A 20,598-nucleotide genomic window follows, 5' to 3' on the forward strand; every position below is an offset into this window, starting at 1 on the left:
ACACAAAGCAAAAGAGGCCATAGAGCAGGAAAAGAAGAAGGTGCAAGATCTGGAGAACTACATCACCAAGCAGAAGGAGGTGAGAGTCTCAGGGGCAGCCACAGAGGCGCCTGGCACAGTTAAGAGCAGGGCTCTGGAGACAGGTGGTCTGGGTTCGAATCCCACCTCTGCCACTTTCTGCTCATGCGACCTGAGGCAGCTGTCTTACCATCTCTGTGCCTGTGTTTTCCTGCTTATGAAATCCAGATGACACAGTAGACCAACCCAATTGAGTGGTGAGGCTTGATTGCTAAAAAGCTCATAAAACACACAGGAAAGTGTCCAATAGTCAGTGAATGCTCTGTGTGTTGCCTACTGTTATTATTATGATTATTATTACTATGAGTACACAGCTGGGAAGTGGAGGGCACAATCGAACCCCATACTGTCCCCCTTCTCTCCCTACTATCCTTGGACAGTGCATGGCTTCAGCTGCCTGGGGTCGCAGAGGGGATGTCAGGAGGTGGGCGCCTGAATTTCTCATCACCTGGACAGCAGCGTCTCAGCCAGAACTTGTCCCCATGGGTGTTGTGACCTGCCCAGTCAAACCGCATTTACAGTTGTTCCTGGGAGGAGCAGACACCAGCGGAGCACAGGCTGTTGTACGGGACCCTGTCTTAGGAACCTCTTTGCTGTATAGGACAGAATTCACTCCTCCTTGGTCCTGACAGTACAAGGGACACACACACAATGGCTCATATCACAAAAGTCAAGGCACGGGATCAGATGCGCAACCTGACAACAGGGGGTGAAACTTCAATGCAGGTAAATACAATTTCAGAGGACTCTGAAGACCAGATGGGACAAGAAAGCTCTTTGCATCTATTCCCATCAATCTTAGATCATTTTCTTTAAAACAAGATTCTCAAACATTAGCGTGCATAGAGTCCCTTGGAGCAGGGGTGGTGGGGCGGCATGTAAATGCCCATTTCCCAGGCCTCACCCCCAAAGATTCAGATTCAGGGTCTATGGGACGGACTCAGCAATCTACATCTTTAACCAGCAGCCCAGGTGGTGCTTGGAACACTGATGCCCCGGAGAGATGAGCGTCAGCAAACCAGGTCTGCATTATGAATCAATCCCAGGCACCACTTTCTGAGGGACCTTGACCAGCTGGAGCATGCCGGGAGAAGGCAGGCCGGAGTCGGAGCTGGGGGACATGATGCCGGACTTGCCAGCCGAGGCCGGCTCACTGAGGGAGGGCAAGCCAATGCTGTGGGTCCTCGTAGCCCCAAGGGCACAATCTGTTCACACACAGCCTTGTTCCCCCAAATGATTCACTGTGGATCTTCCATAAAATACTTCAGTCAGGGGCAGGAGGAACGGAGACATTAACATTTTTAAAGTGGAGTAGTCAGGACATCAAATGGATCAGGGATGAGAATAATGACCCCCCCCCCAAAAAAAAGTTTGTCACTGAAATCAGCAGTCAGTTTTCACTCTAACGGTTACAGTGAAAGAGGGGGCTCAGATGGCTTCGCAGCTCTGCAGAGGAAATGAACCGATGGGTGGCTCGTGGCTCCGATGGGTGGCTCGTGGCTAGCCCTGTTCCCGTCCTCCACCCAGAGAGAATCCCTCCTGCGGATCATCAGAGAGAGGACTCTGTCGTGCACTCAACAGCCTCAGGGAAAACAGGAGGCCCTCAGAGCGCAAGGTCTCGTGACAGCCCTCCAGGCAGCCCAGGGGCATCACAGCAGACAAGGAGAAACGGGGACCCCTTCCCAGAAAGTCCCCATGTACCAGGAAAGACCGAGGAAGGACAAAGTCAAGGACCACCCCCCCCCAAAAAAAAACAGAGTTGCTTATTCGCGTGCTGTTTTACTCCTCTGTGTGGAAGAGCAATGGGCGTAAGAGAAGAGGAGGAGAGCGGCAAGAAGAAAAACGCATCCAGGCCTGGGGGCACAGTCCACTTTGTTGTCCTGTCCTTGAGTCAGTCCGGCTGAGCTGCTGGCAAGGAACCAAGACTCCAGGCAGTGCGTTCTGCCCTTGGGCAGCTTCATGGCCATCAAAGAAACCGTTTGTTTGCTGTGGATTCTCTGGGACAGCTGGAGGGCTCCGCTGGGTGCTGCAGGTGACAGGCGGTTCCATGGGATGCCTGCCAGCGTCCCCGGGGGTGAGGGGGGGGAGCACCTCCTCTGGCCAGGGCTGCCCACGGTCTGCACCAGGATTTCTCCGCAGCCACGGTGACGTGAAGACCCCGAAATACAACCAGGTGGACTTCAGTGGTGATACACCGGGAACGCAGCCGCTCCCAGGTGAGGCTTACAGGAAGCCAGTGACAGAATGGCTTTTTCTCGTGTTTAAATCCGTTTCCCTTCCCAATTATAAAAGGAGCAACCGTTTTCAGGAAATCGCTCGGAAGAAGATAAAAAAACTGCCCCTAATTTCCACTGAGCAGAGTTACCCCGGTTGACATTTTCATCTGCTTCCTCCCAGACCATCTACACGTTGATCCTTATTACAGACGTCAGCACACCTGCTTTATGACAGTGATTGACCCTGTTGCACTTGCACACGGACCTGGATGCTGTATTTTAACCGAATGCATTATCGAAACGTCTCCACGGCATGCAGCGTTCTTCCACGACCTGCCCTGGACGGCTAGCTACCAGGGTTTGCACTGCGTTGGGTGGACCCCAATTTGTTGACCTGTACCCTATGCTTGGGCCCCGGGGCTGTTTCTCACTCAAGTTAAAAATGCTTGGCTGGACAGCCCCGCGTATCAGTCCTTATGAAAGTGTGCAGTTTACGTCCTTAGGACAGATTCCCAAAAGTGTTATCGCTGGGTCACAGGGTGTAGACTTTTTCGGCCTCTTGACACACATTCCCAAATGATCCTCCAAAAAAGGTCATACCAGTTTACCCTGCCAGCAGCCAAGGCTGAGCGGACCCAGCACTACATCTCATGGACAACTGTTTTACATCAGATGAAATAATGTTTGTGAAAAACCCTCATACGGTATGATTCCGAGTCTGTGACATTCTGGAAAAGGCAGAACTAGGGAGACAGAAGGCCAGGGGTTGGTGGAGGGAAGGGAGGACAACATGGAGCATAGGGGATTTTCAGGGCAGTGAAATTCCTCTGCAGGATACTAGAAGGGTGGAAATGTGTCATTGTACATTTGCTTAGACCTGTCGAGTGTACAGCACTGAGTGAACCCTAGCGTAAACTGCGGACTTCTAGTGACTGTGATATGTCAGTGCATGTTTATCAGTTGGAGCAAAGGTATCTGGTGCGGGATGTTGATGATGGGGACTCTTCCGTTGTGGGGGGAGAGAGCAAATAAGAGAGCTCTGTATTCTTCTCTCAATTCTGCTGTGAGCCCAAAACTGCTCTTTCAAAATAAATCAAGTGAGGCACCTGGCTGGCTCAGACGGTTATGCGTCTGCCTTCAGCTCATGATCCCAGGGTCCTGGGATCAAGTCCCACATCGGGGTCCCTACTCAGCGGGAGACTGCTTCTCCCTCTGTCCCTCGACACTCCACCCCGCTCATGAATGCGTGCTCTCTCTCACTCGCTCAAATAAATAATCTTTTTTTAAAATAAAGTCAAGTAAGTAAAGAAAGTTCATGAAGTGCCCCCACCCCCGACCCAGGACCAGTCACAAAGCTTCTATTCTTTGTGGTCTGAGGAGGGGCTCCTGGAGGAGAGTAGAATCTGGGGAGTCCAGGGCTGGCAGAGTGGATCCAGGAGGAGGGACGAAGTATGCAAGGTCGACCTTGCTGCAGCCCAGAGGGAAGCGGGTAGGCCTTCCCGCCGAAGCCAGGGAAGGGTGCTGTAGGCAGATCCTGGGGCAAAAGGGAGAAGAACCTCAGCACATTTATCCTGGAAAATAGATTTAGAGAGAGACATGACAGCCCTCCTCAAATATTTAAAGGGCTGACTCATAAAAGAGAAGTAAAACTTACTCAGTGCACTCCAGGTGACAGAACTGAGCTCAGAGACCAGAAATCACAAGGAGACAGCCTCAGCTGGAGAGAAAAGAGAGCTCTATGACAATTGGAACCTTCCAGAGAAAGCATGGACTTTGCGCTGAAAAAGGGACATTAACAGAATAGAATTCACCTCCTCTCTGAAAACGGGGGCCAGGACGGGAACAGCTAGGGTAAATACTCATTCCCAAATTTCTGCTAATTTGATGTTTGCTGTTTGTCCAGGAAATAGATTTAAAAGTGCAAAAAGAAGGCGTTTTGAATAATAAATTAAATGATGCACTGGCCATGGTAGAAGAAACTCAGAAAAGCAAGACAGCCGAGAGCCTAAGAGCAGAGAACCTCAGCATGAAATTAAATGAAACGTTAGCTGAACTGGAAACCACCAAGGCAAAAATGGTGAGTTGGTGCCTTCTGGGGACAGGAGAGTCTTTCCCTCAATGAAGGATCACAATGCCAGGAGGACCCGGGACTTAGCCCAGGGGCTCTCAGCCCGGCTGCTGCTGGTGCCCCAGGCTGAATCACCCTTTCTCGTGCACAGCCGTGTGGCGCGGGGTGCATAACATCGCCCCAGGTCTCTACCTGCTCGATGCTAGTAGCATCCTCCCTCCACACGTGTCAGCCCACAGTGTCTTCAGCTTTCGCCAAATGTCCTCTTGGGGGCAAAATCACTCGTTATTGAGAGGCACTGGTCTCAAAGGAAAGGCAAACAGAGGCTATAGTGCTCTCTCTCCAGGCATTCTAAGATGTTGTAATACAGGGTCCTCACAGGATCAGACTGAGGGGCTGAGCAGCCCCAGACCTTGGTAATCAGCGACTATTCCACAGACTTGAAGATAATGTTTTAAAATTTTAGCTCGGCATTCACGGCCCTCCACCATCAGGGCTCAATAGTGTACACATTTATCATCCATACATTGAACCAACAGGTCTGTGGGCAAGGACGTCACGAGGACTCATCTGGCCGAAATGCACAAAGTGAACGTGAGAGGGACTGGAGTTGGGGAGGCCAGCTTGGGCTGTGGCACATGGTGGCTGTGTCTGTAGCCCGAGTCATGCTGCAGCCTCGCGGTGGCACAGGAGCGGGCAGGAAGGAATGTCCGTAAGGACAGACGCGAGACATGGCAGGACTCGAAAGCTGATGGAGGGGACTTGAGCACCAAGGAGAGGGAGGGGCTGGGCTTCGAGCCAGGGCACCCAGCGTATGGATGGCCTGTGGGTGACATGGTGGCAGGACTATGGAGGTCAGAGTGGCTTTTATCAGGGAGGGTCTGTCTTCTGGGGAAAGAATTCAGACTGAGGCGAGGGTGGGGCAGCAAAGTCCAAATGTGCCCCAAACTTTTGGTGGTCCAGTAGATTTGGGGGAGAAAGCAAGATAAGACATCTCAGTGTAGAGGAGGCATGATCACTAAAACGGTGTGTGGGCCTGAGTTTCAGGATCGGGGGCTGCGGCCCAATATGTCATCCAGGAATGAGGAGCAGGAGACTGATGTCAGGAGAGCTGGGAAGGAGTAGTCGGAGAAGCAGGAGGGGAGCAAGGAGGAGGCATTGAGAAGCCCCAAGAAGAGCCTCAGGAAGGACAGGGCGGCTGCGGGAAGGGGTCCAGCTCCCCTCTTGGTGATGATTGGGAATTTTGACTTTTAAGAAATAGAAATTTGGGGTGACTGGGTAGCTTGGTCACCATACGACTAAGCATACGGTAAGCATACGACTCTCGATCTCAGCTCTGTCTTGATCTCAGGGTCATGAGTTCAAGCCCCTTGTTGGCCTTCAAGCTGGGCATGGCACTGACTTTAAAAAATAAAAAGAAATTAAAGAAAGAAATACAAATTCATTCTCTTTTTCTTTTAAAAGTGTTCATTCTTTAAGTCAACAAATACTTATTGAGCATTTAGGTCTAGATACTGTGGCAGGGATGTAGGCACTGGTGCTGTGGGTACATTGGTAAATAAGGAAAAGTAAGTTTCTGCTCTCCTGGAGCTCCCATTCTGTGGGAATGGTAAATAAATAAGATCGTTCAGATGGCGATAAGCATGTCATGGAAAAAGAAAGCAGAAGATGGAATAGAAAGTGTCTCAGTCTTCTCCTCTAGACAGGCAGTCCAGGAAGGGCTTCTCTCAGGAGGTGACATTGGACTTGAGACATGAAACACGAGAAGGAGTCAGCCATGCAAGGAGCTGGGGGAAGGAGAGTACCGGGCAGAGAGAACAGTGCGTGCAAAGGCCCTGAGATGGGTCCGGTTCCATGCCTGTGGGTGCAAAGGGGGCATACTGATATTGTCACCTTTGGCATCATGCCCGGCTCCCGAGACCGTGCTAATGACTTCCCTGCTTCCCCAGCTCGTCATGGAGGAGCGGATACAGCTGCAACAGCAGACAGTGAAGGCCCTCCAGGAAGAACAGGACTCCCAGAAGCATGGATTTGAAACAGAAATCAGGGAATATAAGGAGCAAATCAAACAGCACTCCCAGACTATCGTGAGCCTCGAAGAAAGACTCCAAAAAGTGACCGAGCACCATAAAAAAATAGAAGGAGAGATTGCAACATTGAAGGACAGCGACCCAGGTCAGTCCAAAGAGAAGCTGCAGAAATCGTAGCGTTCAGGGCAGGTTCTGATTATCCCGTGGGTCCCCACACGCTGATGATGGGCCAGAAAAGGCCACACCTCGCCTGAATGTTCCATTTTCCCCTGGGACACCATTTTCTTCCCATTACACAACAAGGTTTGGGACCCTCGAGGCCCAGGTTAGACAGAGGTCACAGCAACTAGACGGGATGTCCTTTGTGCCAAGCCAGTGAGCCAGCAGAGACGCACAGGCTGCCAGGCTGCCGAGGGGCGACAAAGCGGCATGCCACCGAGTGTCTTTTCCGCATGAAAACATCCCGTGCAGGGCCTTTCTTTTTGCCCTCTGGAGTTTGCGACTTTGTCTAACAGCTTTTCATAACCAGCTTTAAAAAGAAATCCAAAAGGGGCTAAGAAAAGAATTCAGGGTTGTGAGCACATACTTGCCCTAAATGACCAAGGCGACGCTATGTACTGCGGAGATGCTGAGCTCTTGGGAGAGAGTTCTGGAAGTTGAGGTCTCTGGAGTTGAGGCCAGTGTTGCTCAGCCACGTTATCGAATGCCAGCAGCACTCCCCACCCCAGTGTGACTACCAGAAACATCTGCGGACATTGCCAGGTGTCCCCTTGGGGGTAGGGAGGCAAACTCAGCCCTGATTGAGAAACATGGTCCTGGTCTGCAGCCAGCTGACAAGATGGCGGGGCTCACTTCATGCTTTCATTCACTTGTCACTCTTTGTTGAGCATCTGTTAGGTCCCAAGCTTATTCTAGGCACTGGGGATTCCGTATGGACAGGCCAGGCAGGGTCCCTGCTGTTCATCAAATGATGGCCCTGACAGGTGACCCAGGAGGAAGAGGGCACCATGGCCCAGGCATGGAGCGAGACTCAGTTTCCCAGAACTGCCAGGTTCTGTCCCTCCTATCCCCCTTTCCTCCCCTATAAGTGGAGTTCATGATCCCTTATTCATTGAGTAGCTGCAAAGACTTCATGAGCTCCTGCATAGGGGGTCCCATCCTGTCCCACAGAACCCATGGTGGGGCTCATTAGGCAGAGAAAGTGGCAGGCTGTAGGGGGGTGGCTAAGTTGGAAAAGATGCAGATGTGTTTATAAGCCCCCGGGAAGGAGAGCAGTGGCTGCTTGCAGACTATAATGACCCTCACGGGCTCCTCTGATTCAGCCCAGGAGGAGGTAATGCGGCGAGACCCCCCACCGACGCCTCCAGTGGACAGCAGTGTCAAAGACGAAGTGTGTGACACCTTGATGTGAGTACCTGAGGGGTGTGTGCACACTGGGCCAGAGACCAGCCCCCAACCCCCACTTCCGGCCACATAATTGGAACCTGGAAAGAAGGAGTCGAGTCTGGGGTCTTCTCACTGTCATCTGAATTTCTCTATCCTCTAGAAGGTCAGGATGATGTCATGGAAAGATCTGGGTGGCTCTTTGTTCAGATGCCAACTCAGCCCCTTGCAGGTGTGTGGCTCTGGGCAAGTCCCACCCCCTTGGTGCACCTTAACTTAATCGCTTGTGAAGTAAGCCACTATTTGTCATCGCTCAGCCTCAGACTGAACCCAGCTGGGATCCTCTGTCTTATCTCCCTGTAATTTTTTTTTTTTTGACATGGAAATGAATTTTTGCTTTGAGAATTTTTAAAGAGCATGCTTCTCCCCCTTGCTGGGACTGGTATCCCGAGGCCCCACACTGAAGGAGGAGCACTTGGTGATTCTAGCTGGGCCCTTCCAGGTACTGGGGACATCCCAGGGCCTGAGGTAAGCTGACTTGGGCCCTCTTTGTGAGTTTCAGAGGGGATCTTCTGGCCGCTCAGAAGGAAATCCTATCTCAGCAGGAGGTCATCATGAGGTTAAGGAAAAACCTCACAGAAGCTCACAACCGAATGTCAGATCTGAGAGGTTTGTATGATTGCCTGCATCTCTTGACTTCCTGACCCGCTTCGAGAAAGGAAAGAACAGGCTTAAGAAAGCTTAGCATTAAAAATCCTGCTGACCTGCTTTCCTGGGTGGTCACAGCATTGGAGCATTTGTACCTCGGTCAGCAGGACAGATGCCCAGTCAGGGGGCCGCGGGGACCATTCTCAGAGGGCTCAGACCTCTGTGTTGAAATGCAGCTTTCTTTTTTGGGAAAAATCCCCTTTTGCTTCAGAGGATTTGTCTCTGGAGGCAAAGTCTGGGAGGGAGGGCACAAAGCCCAGCATCCCACATCTCTGGGACCTAGAACAAGGTACTCTCTCCTCGCCTCCCCTTCCTCTGGTATAAAACCACCTACAATATGCCTGCTTTCTAGAGCTGGCTGGACACAGCAGCCACCTACACTGGGGACCAAAGACCACGAACCAGTCTAGCTGAAGGGTCCCACTTTGCTCTTTCTCTCTGCTCCCCACCCAACCCTGTCCTTTTGTTTCTGCCTCCCCTCTTTTGCTTCTTACAGCCATCTTCCCCTTCCCAACCCCAGCCTCCATCAAGCCAAAAGGCACAGGCAGGCGGAAGTCAGGAGACAGAACTCAGTTTGGGGAAGTGGAGGGAGGGTGAGGAGACTCTTCTTGTGCCCATCTCAATCCCTGTGCACCCCCAAACCTTCAGTGGTATTTGCTCCCCCTGTGGCTATACTCTCAATGCCCCCAGGACATTTATGGCTGAATTTTTCAAAGATTGATTGTTTTGTGTTTTTTTAAAGATTTAAAGCCCAGGATCATGACCCAAGCCGAAGGCAGACAATTAACTACTGAGCCACCCAGGTGCCCCAAAGAGTGATTTTCACACTAAAGTATGAAACAGTGGAGTAGAGAGGATAGCAGGTCCAGTTCTAGAACTGGGAAACATTGGATCCGATTTCTGATCTGCTATTTTTTTTTAGTCCCATGAGTTTCGGCAAGTGCCTTTACATCTCTGAGCCTGTTTCTGCCTCTGGGAAGTGGAGGCATGGCCAGTAGCTCACCTGAGGGTTGCTGTGAAAATTTGGGGTGATGCAGGTGTCTCCGTTTGGGTTTTGCCAGAGGCTGACCCTGAGGTCATGCTGCCGCTGCCGGCAGTGTATTTGAGAGGTGATCCCGGGAACTAGCAGCAGTGGAAGTGGACCAGAGGCAGGAAAGGGACGAAGCCAAAGAGAGCTGTGTTGTCCGGCAGGGGCGAGCGGGCAGCTGGAGCTGAATTCTGCAGGGGTGAGGGAACCGGGCTGTGAATTCCAGTCTCACCTGTCTCAGGTGGAGGCTGATGCACCTGGCAGACCCAGGAGCCGAGCAGACCCCAGAGGCCATAGAAAGAACACCCTTAGGCAAATAGACCTAGAGGCAGACAGCCGAAGGTCAACCAGGGAGCCCCGAAATGCCACAGATGCAGAGGCAAGGCCCCGACAGCTTCTGGAACGCCGGGGTCAGGCAGAGATTTGCTGTCATTTGCTAAGACACAGGAAGATCCCCATGGCTGTCACTAACGCCACCCACCACCATGAGAATTCCTGGACGGGGGACCCACCGCATGGTTCTTGTAGGCCTGGCCAATCGGCTGTGGCCCTGGCAAAGCCCCGAGGCAGGAGACCGTCCCCCACCCCCCACCAGCTTTCCTTCTCTCCCAGGGGAGCTTAATGAAAAGCAGAAGATGGAACTGGAGCGGAACGTGTCGCTGGTCCAGCAGCAAAGCAGCGAGCTGAGAGCGCTCAGGGAAAAGATGGCGCAGCTGACCGGCCTGGTGGAAAGGAAGGACAGGGAGCTGGGGGTCCTCAAGGAGACGCTCAGGTGTGCGGGAAGGCCCTCCTGGTGTAGGGAGCCCAGCCACCCCCAAGTGCCCAGGGAGCCTCGCACATGGAGGTCACTGGGTAAATGTTGAAGGGATGAATGGATGGATGGACAGACGGACAGATGGACAGATGGACGGACAGCATGTGTTTCATTTATCATTTAAAACAGAGTTTGCTTAATTCTGTGCCTCTCAAGCATTCCTGCCGAGTATTCCAGAGGACAGGTCTCAGCTTAATGCCCCTTCTTGAGGGAGCCCCTCATCACTTACACTCACCAAACACAGCCAAGGGCTCCGACACTGCCTGGGGTCTCTCAGCCCCTGCGCTCCATCCCTCTCACACAGCCAGGCTGCTGTGGCCTGTTTCGCTGTCTGCCTTCCCTGTAAGGACCCCCATAGAGACCTTGCCTGCTGTTGACTCCCTAGCATTCACACAGTGCCTGGCAGGCCCGGAGGGAACTTTGTAAATATTGACTGAACAAATGTATAAACTGGGGTAAAAGAAGTCAGCTTAAAATAAATGTGAAATTTCATTGTCATTCCATGGATTAGGCTAAAAACTGTATATGACTTTGCAGTTTCATCCACAACTTATCCTTATTTTGACATAAGAGGAATGTTTTCTCCAAGAAAGGTTGAGTAAAATCCACATCTTGTGACTACCCTGAAGCTTCATATGCCTCATGGCTCCTGGCCAAGACATATTCACATGGTGGTTAAAGACACAGGCTTCCCCGATTCAAAGCCAGCCACCTTCGCTGGCAAGCTTCATGACCATGGGCAAATTGCTTTTGTCGCTTCCTTGCCTGTGAAATGAGGCAACGAGAGCCCCCAGCTCATGGGACTGTCATACAACACATGTGTTGTATGTGTTGTATGTGTCAACACATACAAAGTGTTAGAACAGACACACAGTAGATACCCCAGTAAATGCCCCAGCAGGTGTCCCGCAGACTTACTGTGGGAACAAGGGTGGACAGGTGTCTGCTGCCCTGGCCATGATTTCAGAAGTCCCCTGAAACTAAGTACTCTAGAAATCTGTGGGCAGGGCACTCGCAGACCTGAAGGCTTCAGTGACCTATACAAATGGAGTTCCTTTTTCTGTTCTGCCAGTGGTTCCAAAGGTCGCTTGTGGTTCCTGGGACCTCAGGTTGCTGGCCATTCTGCTGGCTGGTGACTCATCTTCTCTCCCCTAGGGCCTCTCAAGAGAAACACAGAGTCCAGCTGTACAAGGAGAAGGAACAGAAGCCCAGGAATGCGGCCAAGATGTGTGACATCTCAGTGCAGATAGAACCGGTCCACACGGAAATTCTCCTGAGCAGTCAAGAGGTGAGCGCCGCTGGGGCCTGGCCACGCAGGGGCATGGCGTTCAAAAAGAGCCTGACTGTGCCTGTCTTTGCTTCTGAAAATATTTTCATTCTAAGTTCCAAAAATGTGGCTTGCTTATGGGAAATACGCACGGTGACAGCGGGAGTCCCCCCCAACACACACACAGCCACTGGAGGTCACGGTGATCGGCAGTTCGGCCTGTGCACCGGCAGTCCTTCTCCTCACAGAGACCGCCCACCCTCCTCACACAGGCGTGACCCTGCAGTGTGCGAAGGTCCGCCTCTGCTCCAGGCCGCCTGGGTTCCATCCCCGGGTGGGACTCCTGCACCCAGAAACTCTGACCCCAGGGAGGTCATGGTACGCCGGCTGGCTCGTTGGGAAAAGTAGGAGTCATGTCAGCTACCACCACGTGGGGCCTTAGAGAGAGAAATTTTATTTATGCACAAAACACACATAATCCATATATGCATGTTTATTCAATAGAACTTTCTGCAAAATAATGGTATTAAGCCACGTATATTCTACAACGTGATTTTTTCCCACTGAACACTGTATAAAAGCTATCTTCTTTAATAAAAGAGCCATTCTTTTAATTGGGTGCATAGAATTTCACTGCATTCCCTCTTGTCCACGCCGGGTTCCCCGTTGATGGACATTGACTATCCATGCTGTCATAGTTAATGTCCTTGCGGGTGTGTATGTAGAACAGATTCCCGGATGTGAAAATGCTGGGTCCAGAGGGCATCCCAAATTGTGCATGACAGGGCCAGACGATCTGCCCAAAGAACCGTACCAGTTCTGCTCCATGCCTGTCTTGCGGTGGCTCTTCTCGGGGCGCCTGCCCAGAAGCCTTTGCACGCCTGGATGTCTCGGCTACACAGAACCCAGGGAGCGTGTCTCCGAGTGAGAATAGCCTTCTCCACGCTGCACCCGAAGGTGGCCCTCCCGCTCTGCCCTGCAGCGGGGGCTGTGATGCTTCCCGTGGTCCCAGGAAGGCTGACTGCGGGGGACAGTGGTTCCTCGAGGCCTCCGCTTTCCTGGAGTCCAGGGACATCCTTTTCCTCTTTGCTTTATGAAACTGGAGAACAGGGCATTTCAGTAATGGGCTTTGGATTTTCACTTGGAAACAGGGCCAAATGTGTCAGCTTGCCTTCCTGCTTTCTCAAAGATGCCGTTCCCCTGCCAAACAGCAGTGAGCCGGGGCCGCACGCAGCGTGAACGAGAGGGCGCGGCGGCCCCGCCAGCTGTCCTTGGCACCATCACTGTCCAGAGCACCTTCACAGAAGCTGAAGGTGCTCGGGGCAGCCCCAGCGGTCCCGAGCCCTGCACTCTGTGGGGCCAGGAGTGAGGTTCGCCCCTGCCTCAGACCTGTCGGATTCCCAAGCTCTCTGCGCAGGACCCAGCCCATACTTGTTCACTCCAACAACCACTGAGTGTCTGCTGTATGTCAGGCCCAGGCTGGGCACAGCGGAGGCCGCAGAGGGCTCCTGCTCACACCAGACTCCCTCCAACTCCACATGAGTTTGCTAGAACGGACTGTCCACGAGACGCCGAGATGATAGTTTCCCTTTGAGGCAGCATTGACCAGAGAGGATGGGGGAGGGAGGCTGCAAGATAAAAGGAAAAAAGTATTTGTTCTTTCTCAGATCGGCTTTCCAAACTCAGGCCACTTCCTGCTTCCTAAGCCAGAGTGGGTCAGAGGGCTTCAGAGTTGTATGAGAAAGAATCTCCATTTTCTTCTCTAAATAAACAAATTCCCAGAAGAGCCCTGAGTAAGGGTCACATCGAGCTCAGGCATAATCTGCAGATAGAATAACAGCCGTCACCGAGCCTTGCTGCTGTGGCTGCCCTACCCACAGGTCAGTGGACCCTTCCCTCCCCTCCACACTCTTACACACACACACACACATATACACCCATTCTGGGGCAAACATACATCCTCAAAGACAGCGGGGTCTGTGTAGAATCAACCCGAGAAGAGTGGACCAGCCACAGAGACTCTCAGCAGGCTGAAGACAGTGTCAGGGTCAAGTGAGGTCCTACTGAATGCAGCCACGGGTGGAGAACCCCCTTCCTTTTGCTGCTGAGCCCTGGTCCCAGCCAGAAAGCTGGAACAAGCTCCTTCCCACTCCTGTTTCTGACCTCATTTCATTCAGGCTCCATAATTGTTAACCAACTACTAAGCTCGGGCACAGTGTGGGCCCTGGGAACACCACAGTCTCCAGTGGAGACAAAAGACTTGGCTCTCACAGAGCCCATGTGACACATAGAATCTATTACTGGGCTTCGGGAGGCCCTGAACCTCCAGAATCTGTATGCAAATTTTTAAAATATGTATTTGAGAGAGAGAGAGCAGCGGGGAGGGGCAGAGGGAGAGGGAGAGAGAGAATCCTCCAGCAGACTCCCATCTGAGTGAGGACCCCGATGCAGGGCACAGTCCTAGGACCCTGAAATCATGACCTGAGCCAAAATCAAGAGTCAGACACTCAACCAACTGAGTCACCCAGACACCCCTGTATGCAAATTTTTGTGACTCTGGGAATTTTTCCAAAAGTTGCAACCTTCCATTCTTCTAAATCTGAAAGGTGCACATGACCCTTAAAAGAGAGAGAAGACCTCTCCTTGTCTATGCCCTTCATAAGCTCTATGCTAGCTCTGTGCCTGGTGGCCGGCATATTGGAGAGTGCAAGAAGTGGAACCCGCCCCTCATCCCGGAAGGGTCTGTTGGACAGTAGGACCTCCAGAAGTTTCAAAGGAAGGTCTCCCTTTCTCCAGACCAACCGGGAGCCAATCTGTCAAATTCCCCCTAGCAAATATTAAAGAGCCATCCTTATTGGCAGTCAAGAAGAAAGTACCATGTGTTCTTATCTAAAAATGCCCCTCCTGGAGCAGAATTTGATGTGATTATTCTGAGGCAAGACCCAAATGACAACAAATGGAAACCCAAGCTTAGAAGAATATTAGAAGAAAATATAAAACACGGGGAGGGAACACAGAGAGGGGCTTTATTCATAGATATGCTAAGTAGGTAAAAGAGTTGGAAATCTTCCTAGATGTGACTTTATATTTGAAATGAAAAATTTAAATTCCTTCTGCGCTGACTCCCCTTACAGTAGCTTCCAAGGTACTAAGTGACAGGGTCTCTGCTAGTCATGAGTTGTACGTGTTTCTCGGAATATAAGGGATAGAGAAATTCTGACCCCTAACAAAGCTGTCCTCTGCACCATTCTGGCTACAGGAACAATCCTTCAGTGATCTCGGGGCCAAGTGCAAAGGGTCCCGACATGAGGAAATCATTCAGCGTCAGAAAAAGGCCTTGTCTGAACTGCGTGCACGAATTAAGGAGCTCGAGAAGGCCCGCTTATCAAGTAAGTGCTCTCCCTGCTGGTCTCCCTCTCCCTGCTCAGATCCCTGAGCCCCAGGCTCTAGAGGTCACTCTGGGCACTGACACTCGGCCAGGACCACCGTCTTCTGTCCCATCACTTCATAACCGAAAGGACGTTGTAATACAAGGAAAGATGGCAGGCATGATCTCAGAGTCAAGGGCAAGCCTTGATCTTAAATAAATGGGATTTCATGAAAAACTCACTACATTGTCCTTTTTCTTATTTCGCTGTGGCCTGGTGGGAACTTTGTCATGGACTAACAGTGTGAGGATCAGCCTTGGGGAACCTCCTAGAATACTCTGTTTAGAAGGGATGGCATTCTCAAGACACTGCACCTGCTGCTGGGGGTAGTGCTGGGCTAGGACCCAGAAGCTGGGGTTCAAGTTCCGTCCTTGCTCCTGTGGCTGAGAGTTCACCCTCCGTGTCTCAGCACTGGCTCCTAAGAGGCCCCAACCGCCTGCTAGCTATGTGTGACCTTGGACAAGCCATTTACCCGTCTGGGCCTATTTCTCACCTGCCAAGGGAGGGTGGTGGAGATCAGCGCTGGCCTGCAGGAAGGTCCAGGAAACAGCATCTGTGATTTTATTTATTTAAGAGGGGTGGGGGGCATGAACTGGTGAGGGGAGAGGCAGAGGGAAAGGGAGCAGCAGACTCCCGGCTGTGAGCGGGGACCCCCATCACGGGGCTCAATCCCAGGACCCTAATCATGACGTGAGCTGAAGTCAGAGGCTTAACCCACTGAGCCACCCAGGCACCCTGGCAACTGTGATTATTACATGCAATAACTTCTTCCTGACCCTTTCTTTTGACTCTCAATTATTTATTTTATAGATCATAAAGACCCGCTGACTGAATCCTATCTAGACTTAAAGACGGTCAGAATGGAAAAAAATGTCCAGAAATTATTGGACGCAAAACCTGATATGCCAGCTCTCTCAAGAATAGAGATCGCAGCGGTAACCAAAGAACGTTTCTCTCTGCAGTGACACGTGGAGAGGGTGGGCGCGAGGGCAGACGCTAGCCGGGAGCCCTGGCACGGCCGCGCACGTCAGTGGTTCGGGGCCAGGCCTCCCTGGGAGCCCAGCGTCTGCACCGCCTCCTCAGGGCTTTGCCGAACCAGCAGCCCCAGGTCTGAACAGAGAGGTTGCTTTCCATTCATGCCCAGCGTGTTAAAACAGTGGTCCCAAGTGGTGTCTGGCGGGCCCTCCTTTCCACGTGATGTGTTATATATATATCCTGCAGGAAATATTCAACAGGCTGATTTTTAACATTATGCCATGAGTTTGCCTGAAGTTTGCTTTTCACAGCGAACTGCGAAGCATGAACACATAGAATAGCAGTGGAGACAGAGGGACCCGTGTCAGAATGCTAGCCTGGCCACCTGCGTGACCTCAGGCAGGCTCCTAGCCTTCCTGGGCCTCCCCTTCCCAGCTGTGAACTGTTGAGAACCTAGAGGTGGCTGGGCTAAGTGCTTATCCCCACGTCTGGCTCACAGCAAACAATAAGTGATAGCTGTTAGGATTGTTTAATGGTATTTAGATAGTGTCCCTTGAGAAAAACTTCCTCTCTTAATGGAAATAGTTTTATTTGCTAGGATTTTCAGAAGGGATTTGACTGTTATGTTGAAGATGCCCTGTACCCTAAATGGATATTTGATGGGCGCCTGATTGATTGACACTTGACAGTGGACACCTCAGGTCAGCGTCAGTCACAGAACCCGCTGGGCATGGCTTGCTGCCACAGCGGGACCTAAACTGGGCAGGGGCTTTCAGAAGCCATAACAAAGTCATCATGCTGTACCAGCATTCTCCTGCACAATCTCTCCAGACACTTGTAGGGATGTGGGTCTTTAGGAATGTGTTGGCTTTCTGGATAAGCTCTCGTTCTCTGAAGCTGGAAGTAGAGGAGCAGTCTCCAGGTGGGAGCTCAGCGGGCTCTCATATCCTGACCTGCTTCCAAGATTTACCTTCCCGCCTAGCACTGACCCTATGCCACGATCAATACCACAGAGCAGGAGAGCCCCCAACCTGCTCAGAAGACCTCAATCCTCCAAGGTTGCCAATAATGGAAATTAAAAGAAGAGAAGGAGTAGGAGGAAGGCTCACTGACATCTGGGCTAAGCCATCATTTATCATTCGGCCCTCCCAACAGCCTTGTGCTGGGGTTACGATCATAATGCCCATTCTACAGATAAGGAAAGTTAAGACTTCAGGCAGCCAAGTATGTCACCCAAGGTCACAGCATAATCTCTGATGGACCCAGGCCTGTGTCTAGCTCCCTGCTAGTCTGCAGAGAAGGGCATGGGGACTGTGTGATTGAACCTTGTAGATCAGACTCTGCCTTAGGTCACCATCAGGAAAAGAAGGGGATCCCGGAGCGGGGTACAGAGGACACTACCCAGGGCTGGGGATGCTGAGTGGTAGTTCATGCTCTGTCATTGTCAAATCCCCTCCTTCATGCTAGCGCTACAGACATAGAGACAAATAGCCCACGCTTGTCTATCATAATCACTTTCTGAGCCTTTACATTTTTGTAGTTGGGTTTTTTTTATCTCAGAGGTTTACAGTAGAGTGCCAGCAAATGCTGTGGGCCAAGAGATGCTCGTGGCAAGCACTTAAAACCCAGTTTGCTTTTTAGGGAGATTTATTACAGCTATTTGTGGTCCTTCAGACTCCCTGATCGGTCTGGTGGCTTTTCCGTCCAGTCAGTAGGGACTTTGAGCAGCCAGACGGCTGAGAGGCTGGTTGTGAGTGCACAGCTGGGAACACCATTGGGCATTGTTTCTGGAGTGGGTCTGAAGGGATGCTTGGCCGGCAGCTTCCAGCACTGGGAGAAGGTTTGGCCACATTTGGTGACAGTATAGTTTCTGTTGCCTAAAAAATGAGATTCCTTTAATAAAAGGAGGAAAGCTATTTTCTCGGCCACTCTGTGTCAGGTGCCATGCTGGGCACAAGAAATGGAATAGTGAGCAAGGAGCAACATGACCTCCGTTTTTATGAAGCTTGTCATCTAGACTAGGGCTTCTCAACCTGAGCACTATGGGTGTTTGGGGGCAGGTAATTCTTTGTTTGGGAGGCCATCCTGTGTACTGTAGGATGGTTAGCAGCATCCTTGCCCTCCACCCTCTGGATGCCAGTAGCACTCCCTACCTCAAGTTGCAACAACCAAAATGTATCCTGGCATTGACAGAAGTCCTGGGGCGTGCAGGAGAGGGTGGACGAAATCACCCTTGACTGAGAGCCGCTGGTCCAGAGGGAAGACAGACAGTAAGGAACCAGAGAACAAGGCAAGTGAGACTCCCGCTCTGAAGGGTGGGAGCACAGTTACCAGGAAGCAGTTAACAGAGGAATCAGACGGGCTGGTCAGGAAGTGAAACGAAAATCAGCTCTCTCGAGTCATTCTTTGGTAACCACGGTGTTTCGGCTCCAGGATAGAGACATTCACAATGGCTTGCCAAGGGAGTTTTCACCTCTTTTTCATTTCAGCCTCAGAGTGGCCTTGCCAACTCAGCCATCCCGCCCATGGAAAAGTCAGGGAAAATGGATGTGGCTGAGGCTTTAGATCTCAGTGAAAAGCTGGTAGGTACCTACAGCACCGTCCCCTCCTGTCCCAAGCTGGGTCCCCCGCAGTCACCGTTAACCTCCAGACAGTATAACTAAACAGCAACCTCACACGTGTATTTAGTTGTAATAATAGCTCCGCAAGACCCATCTACTCTCCCAGCATGGGTCAGACATGGCATAGTCCAATTCCTTGAAAAACTAGGCAGTTAGAATGAATGTTTACGCCTGCTGTCACTTTTCCTCCTGGTTCTCAAAAAGGCATAGAGTAAAGGGATGTGGAGTAAATGAAAGTCTTACTGCAAAGCCCAGCAGCTCTGGCTTCCAAGCACAGCTGTGTTCTCGGCAATTGTAGAGAATGAACAACACAGAATTAGATGTTGGCTTCCTCAAAGCAGCCACCAGCAGCCTTGGGCCAGGCCCTTTACCAGCCGACGCTTTCCTTACAGTACATGGACATGAGCAAGACCCTCGGGAGTCTGATGAACATCAAGGACATGTCCGGTCACATATCCATGAAATACCTCTCCGCCAAAGAGAGAGAGAGAGTCAACCAGCTCCGACAAAGGGACCTCGATCTGGTGTTCGATAAGATCACCCAACTCAAGAACCGGCTGGAAAGAAAAGAAGAGCTTTTGAGAGGATACGAGAAAGACATTGAACAGCTCAGGTACTGCCAGTGACCACGCAAAAAGGGCCAGCTGTCCGTTCTCACGGCTGAACCTCAGGGCAGGGACACACAGGTCCGGGGCAGGCAGAGGACTTGGGGGAAGGGAGCAGAGGCTGGGGGTGCGGGGGGCGATGACTAGGGCCCGACAGAGGCAGTCTGTCCGTGAGAAAGCGGCGGCCAAGGTGCTCAGTGTTCGTTCTGTCTCTCCACAAATGAGCTGCACCTCTTACGAATCTCGACTTAGGGCTCCCCTTACATACTTTCCACAGCTTGCCCTATTCCAGTGGCCGCAGTTCCCCTGTGCCCTCCCTGGGAAATGGGGGGGTCTGGCAGCATACTCTCCTGCTGCACTAGGTACCCAGTGGGCTATTCGTTCTACTCTCTACGCCCCACATCTGCTCGCCATGAAGCCACCAAGTTAGCCGCAGACAGAAGCGTTCTGAGACCCTCCCAGTTTGGGGACACGGTTGAGAAAGAGGAGGGGAAAACCAACTGTGTCTGTCCCGTGCGTTCAGGCAGAGCAAAGTGTCCGTGCAGATGTACCAGTCGCAGATGGCGAAGCTGGAGGACAGCATCTACAAGGAGGCGGAGGAGAAGGCTCTGCTGAAGGAGGCTCTGCAGCGCACGGAGCACCAGCTGCACCAGGAGAAGCGGATCAACAGGGCCATCCGGCAGCAGAAGGTGAGGGCTCCTGGCCTGGGGCAAACCTCGGAGGCTGCGGGCCCCTTGGCTCCCTTTAGAAACAGCGAAGGGAGGGCCCAGGGGGTGTGGGCAGCACAGAACGCAGCTACTAAGGCAAAGGGAGACGACAGAATGGCTTTAGTATCTCAGATGCACCTAGCGTCAGATCCGAGCTCTACCACTTACTGGGTCACCCCAGGTGGGTTCCTCAACCTCTCTGAAACTCACAATCTAGCTCATCTGTATCTTTTCAAATCGTAGCTATTGTTTGAATTTTTAGGTTCTTCCAGGTGATAGGGATACATAGATGAACAAGAGATCTGTGAATTAAGATTTGGGTTCACTGTTCTGAGTGCTGGGAACATAGGTGGCATCCAGTAAATATCGGATGTTTGGATGGAGGAGTGGGGGATGATGGATGGATGTCCTTGAAGACCAGATCCTTTAGTGCAGAACAGACAGGTAAAGAGCTGACTTCAGGATGATTTAAGGATTGAAAGTCCCTGCCTAACAGGTGCTCAGGCTATGGCACCCAGAGGCGGGCACCCATCCAGCCCAGAGCACTCCGCGCGTGCTTTCCAAGTGGTGACTCCCACACCAAGTTGCAAAGGAGAGTCAGAGTGTGTGTACCAGAGGCATGGGCGGGTGTGTGTTCCGGGCTCTAGGAACCCCAGAGGAAGGACAGGAGG

At 51.8% G+C, this 20,598-nt stretch overlaps 1 protein-coding gene across 1 annotated transcript in view; it reads left to right on the plus strand.

Moving 5' to 3' along the window:
• The window catches only part of FHAD1 (forkhead associated phosphopeptide binding domain 1), a 127,122-nt gene that overhangs the window by 94,817 nt on the left and 11,707 nt on the right, over positions 1-20,598 (plus strand). Inside the window, exons 20-30 of the mRNA XM_044236741.1 lie at positions 4,198-4,371; positions 6,312-6,537; positions 7,715-7,799; positions 8,338-8,444; positions 10,123-10,282; positions 11,480-11,612; positions 14,851-14,980; positions 15,830-15,954; positions 18,484-18,576; positions 19,008-19,228; positions 19,744-19,909. Of these exons, the coding sequence (XP_044092676.1) occupies positions 4,198-4,371; positions 6,312-6,537; positions 7,715-7,799; positions 8,338-8,444; positions 10,123-10,282; positions 11,480-11,612; positions 14,851-14,980; positions 15,830-15,954; positions 18,484-18,576; positions 19,008-19,228; positions 19,744-19,909 (1,620 nt within the window). The remainder of the gene's footprint in view (positions 1-4,197; positions 4,372-6,311; positions 6,538-7,714; positions 7,800-8,337; positions 8,445-10,122; positions 10,283-11,479; positions 11,613-14,850; positions 14,981-15,829; positions 15,955-18,483; positions 18,577-19,007; positions 19,229-19,743; positions 19,910-20,598) is intronic.

The sequence above is a fragment of the Neovison vison genome, chromosome 2 (assembly GCF_020171115.1).
Source record: "Neovison vison isolate M4711 chromosome 2, ASM_NN_V1, whole genome shotgun sequence".
In the NCBI taxonomy this organism is placed as follows: domain Eukaryota; kingdom Metazoa; phylum Chordata; class Mammalia; order Carnivora; family Mustelidae; genus Neogale; species Neogale vison.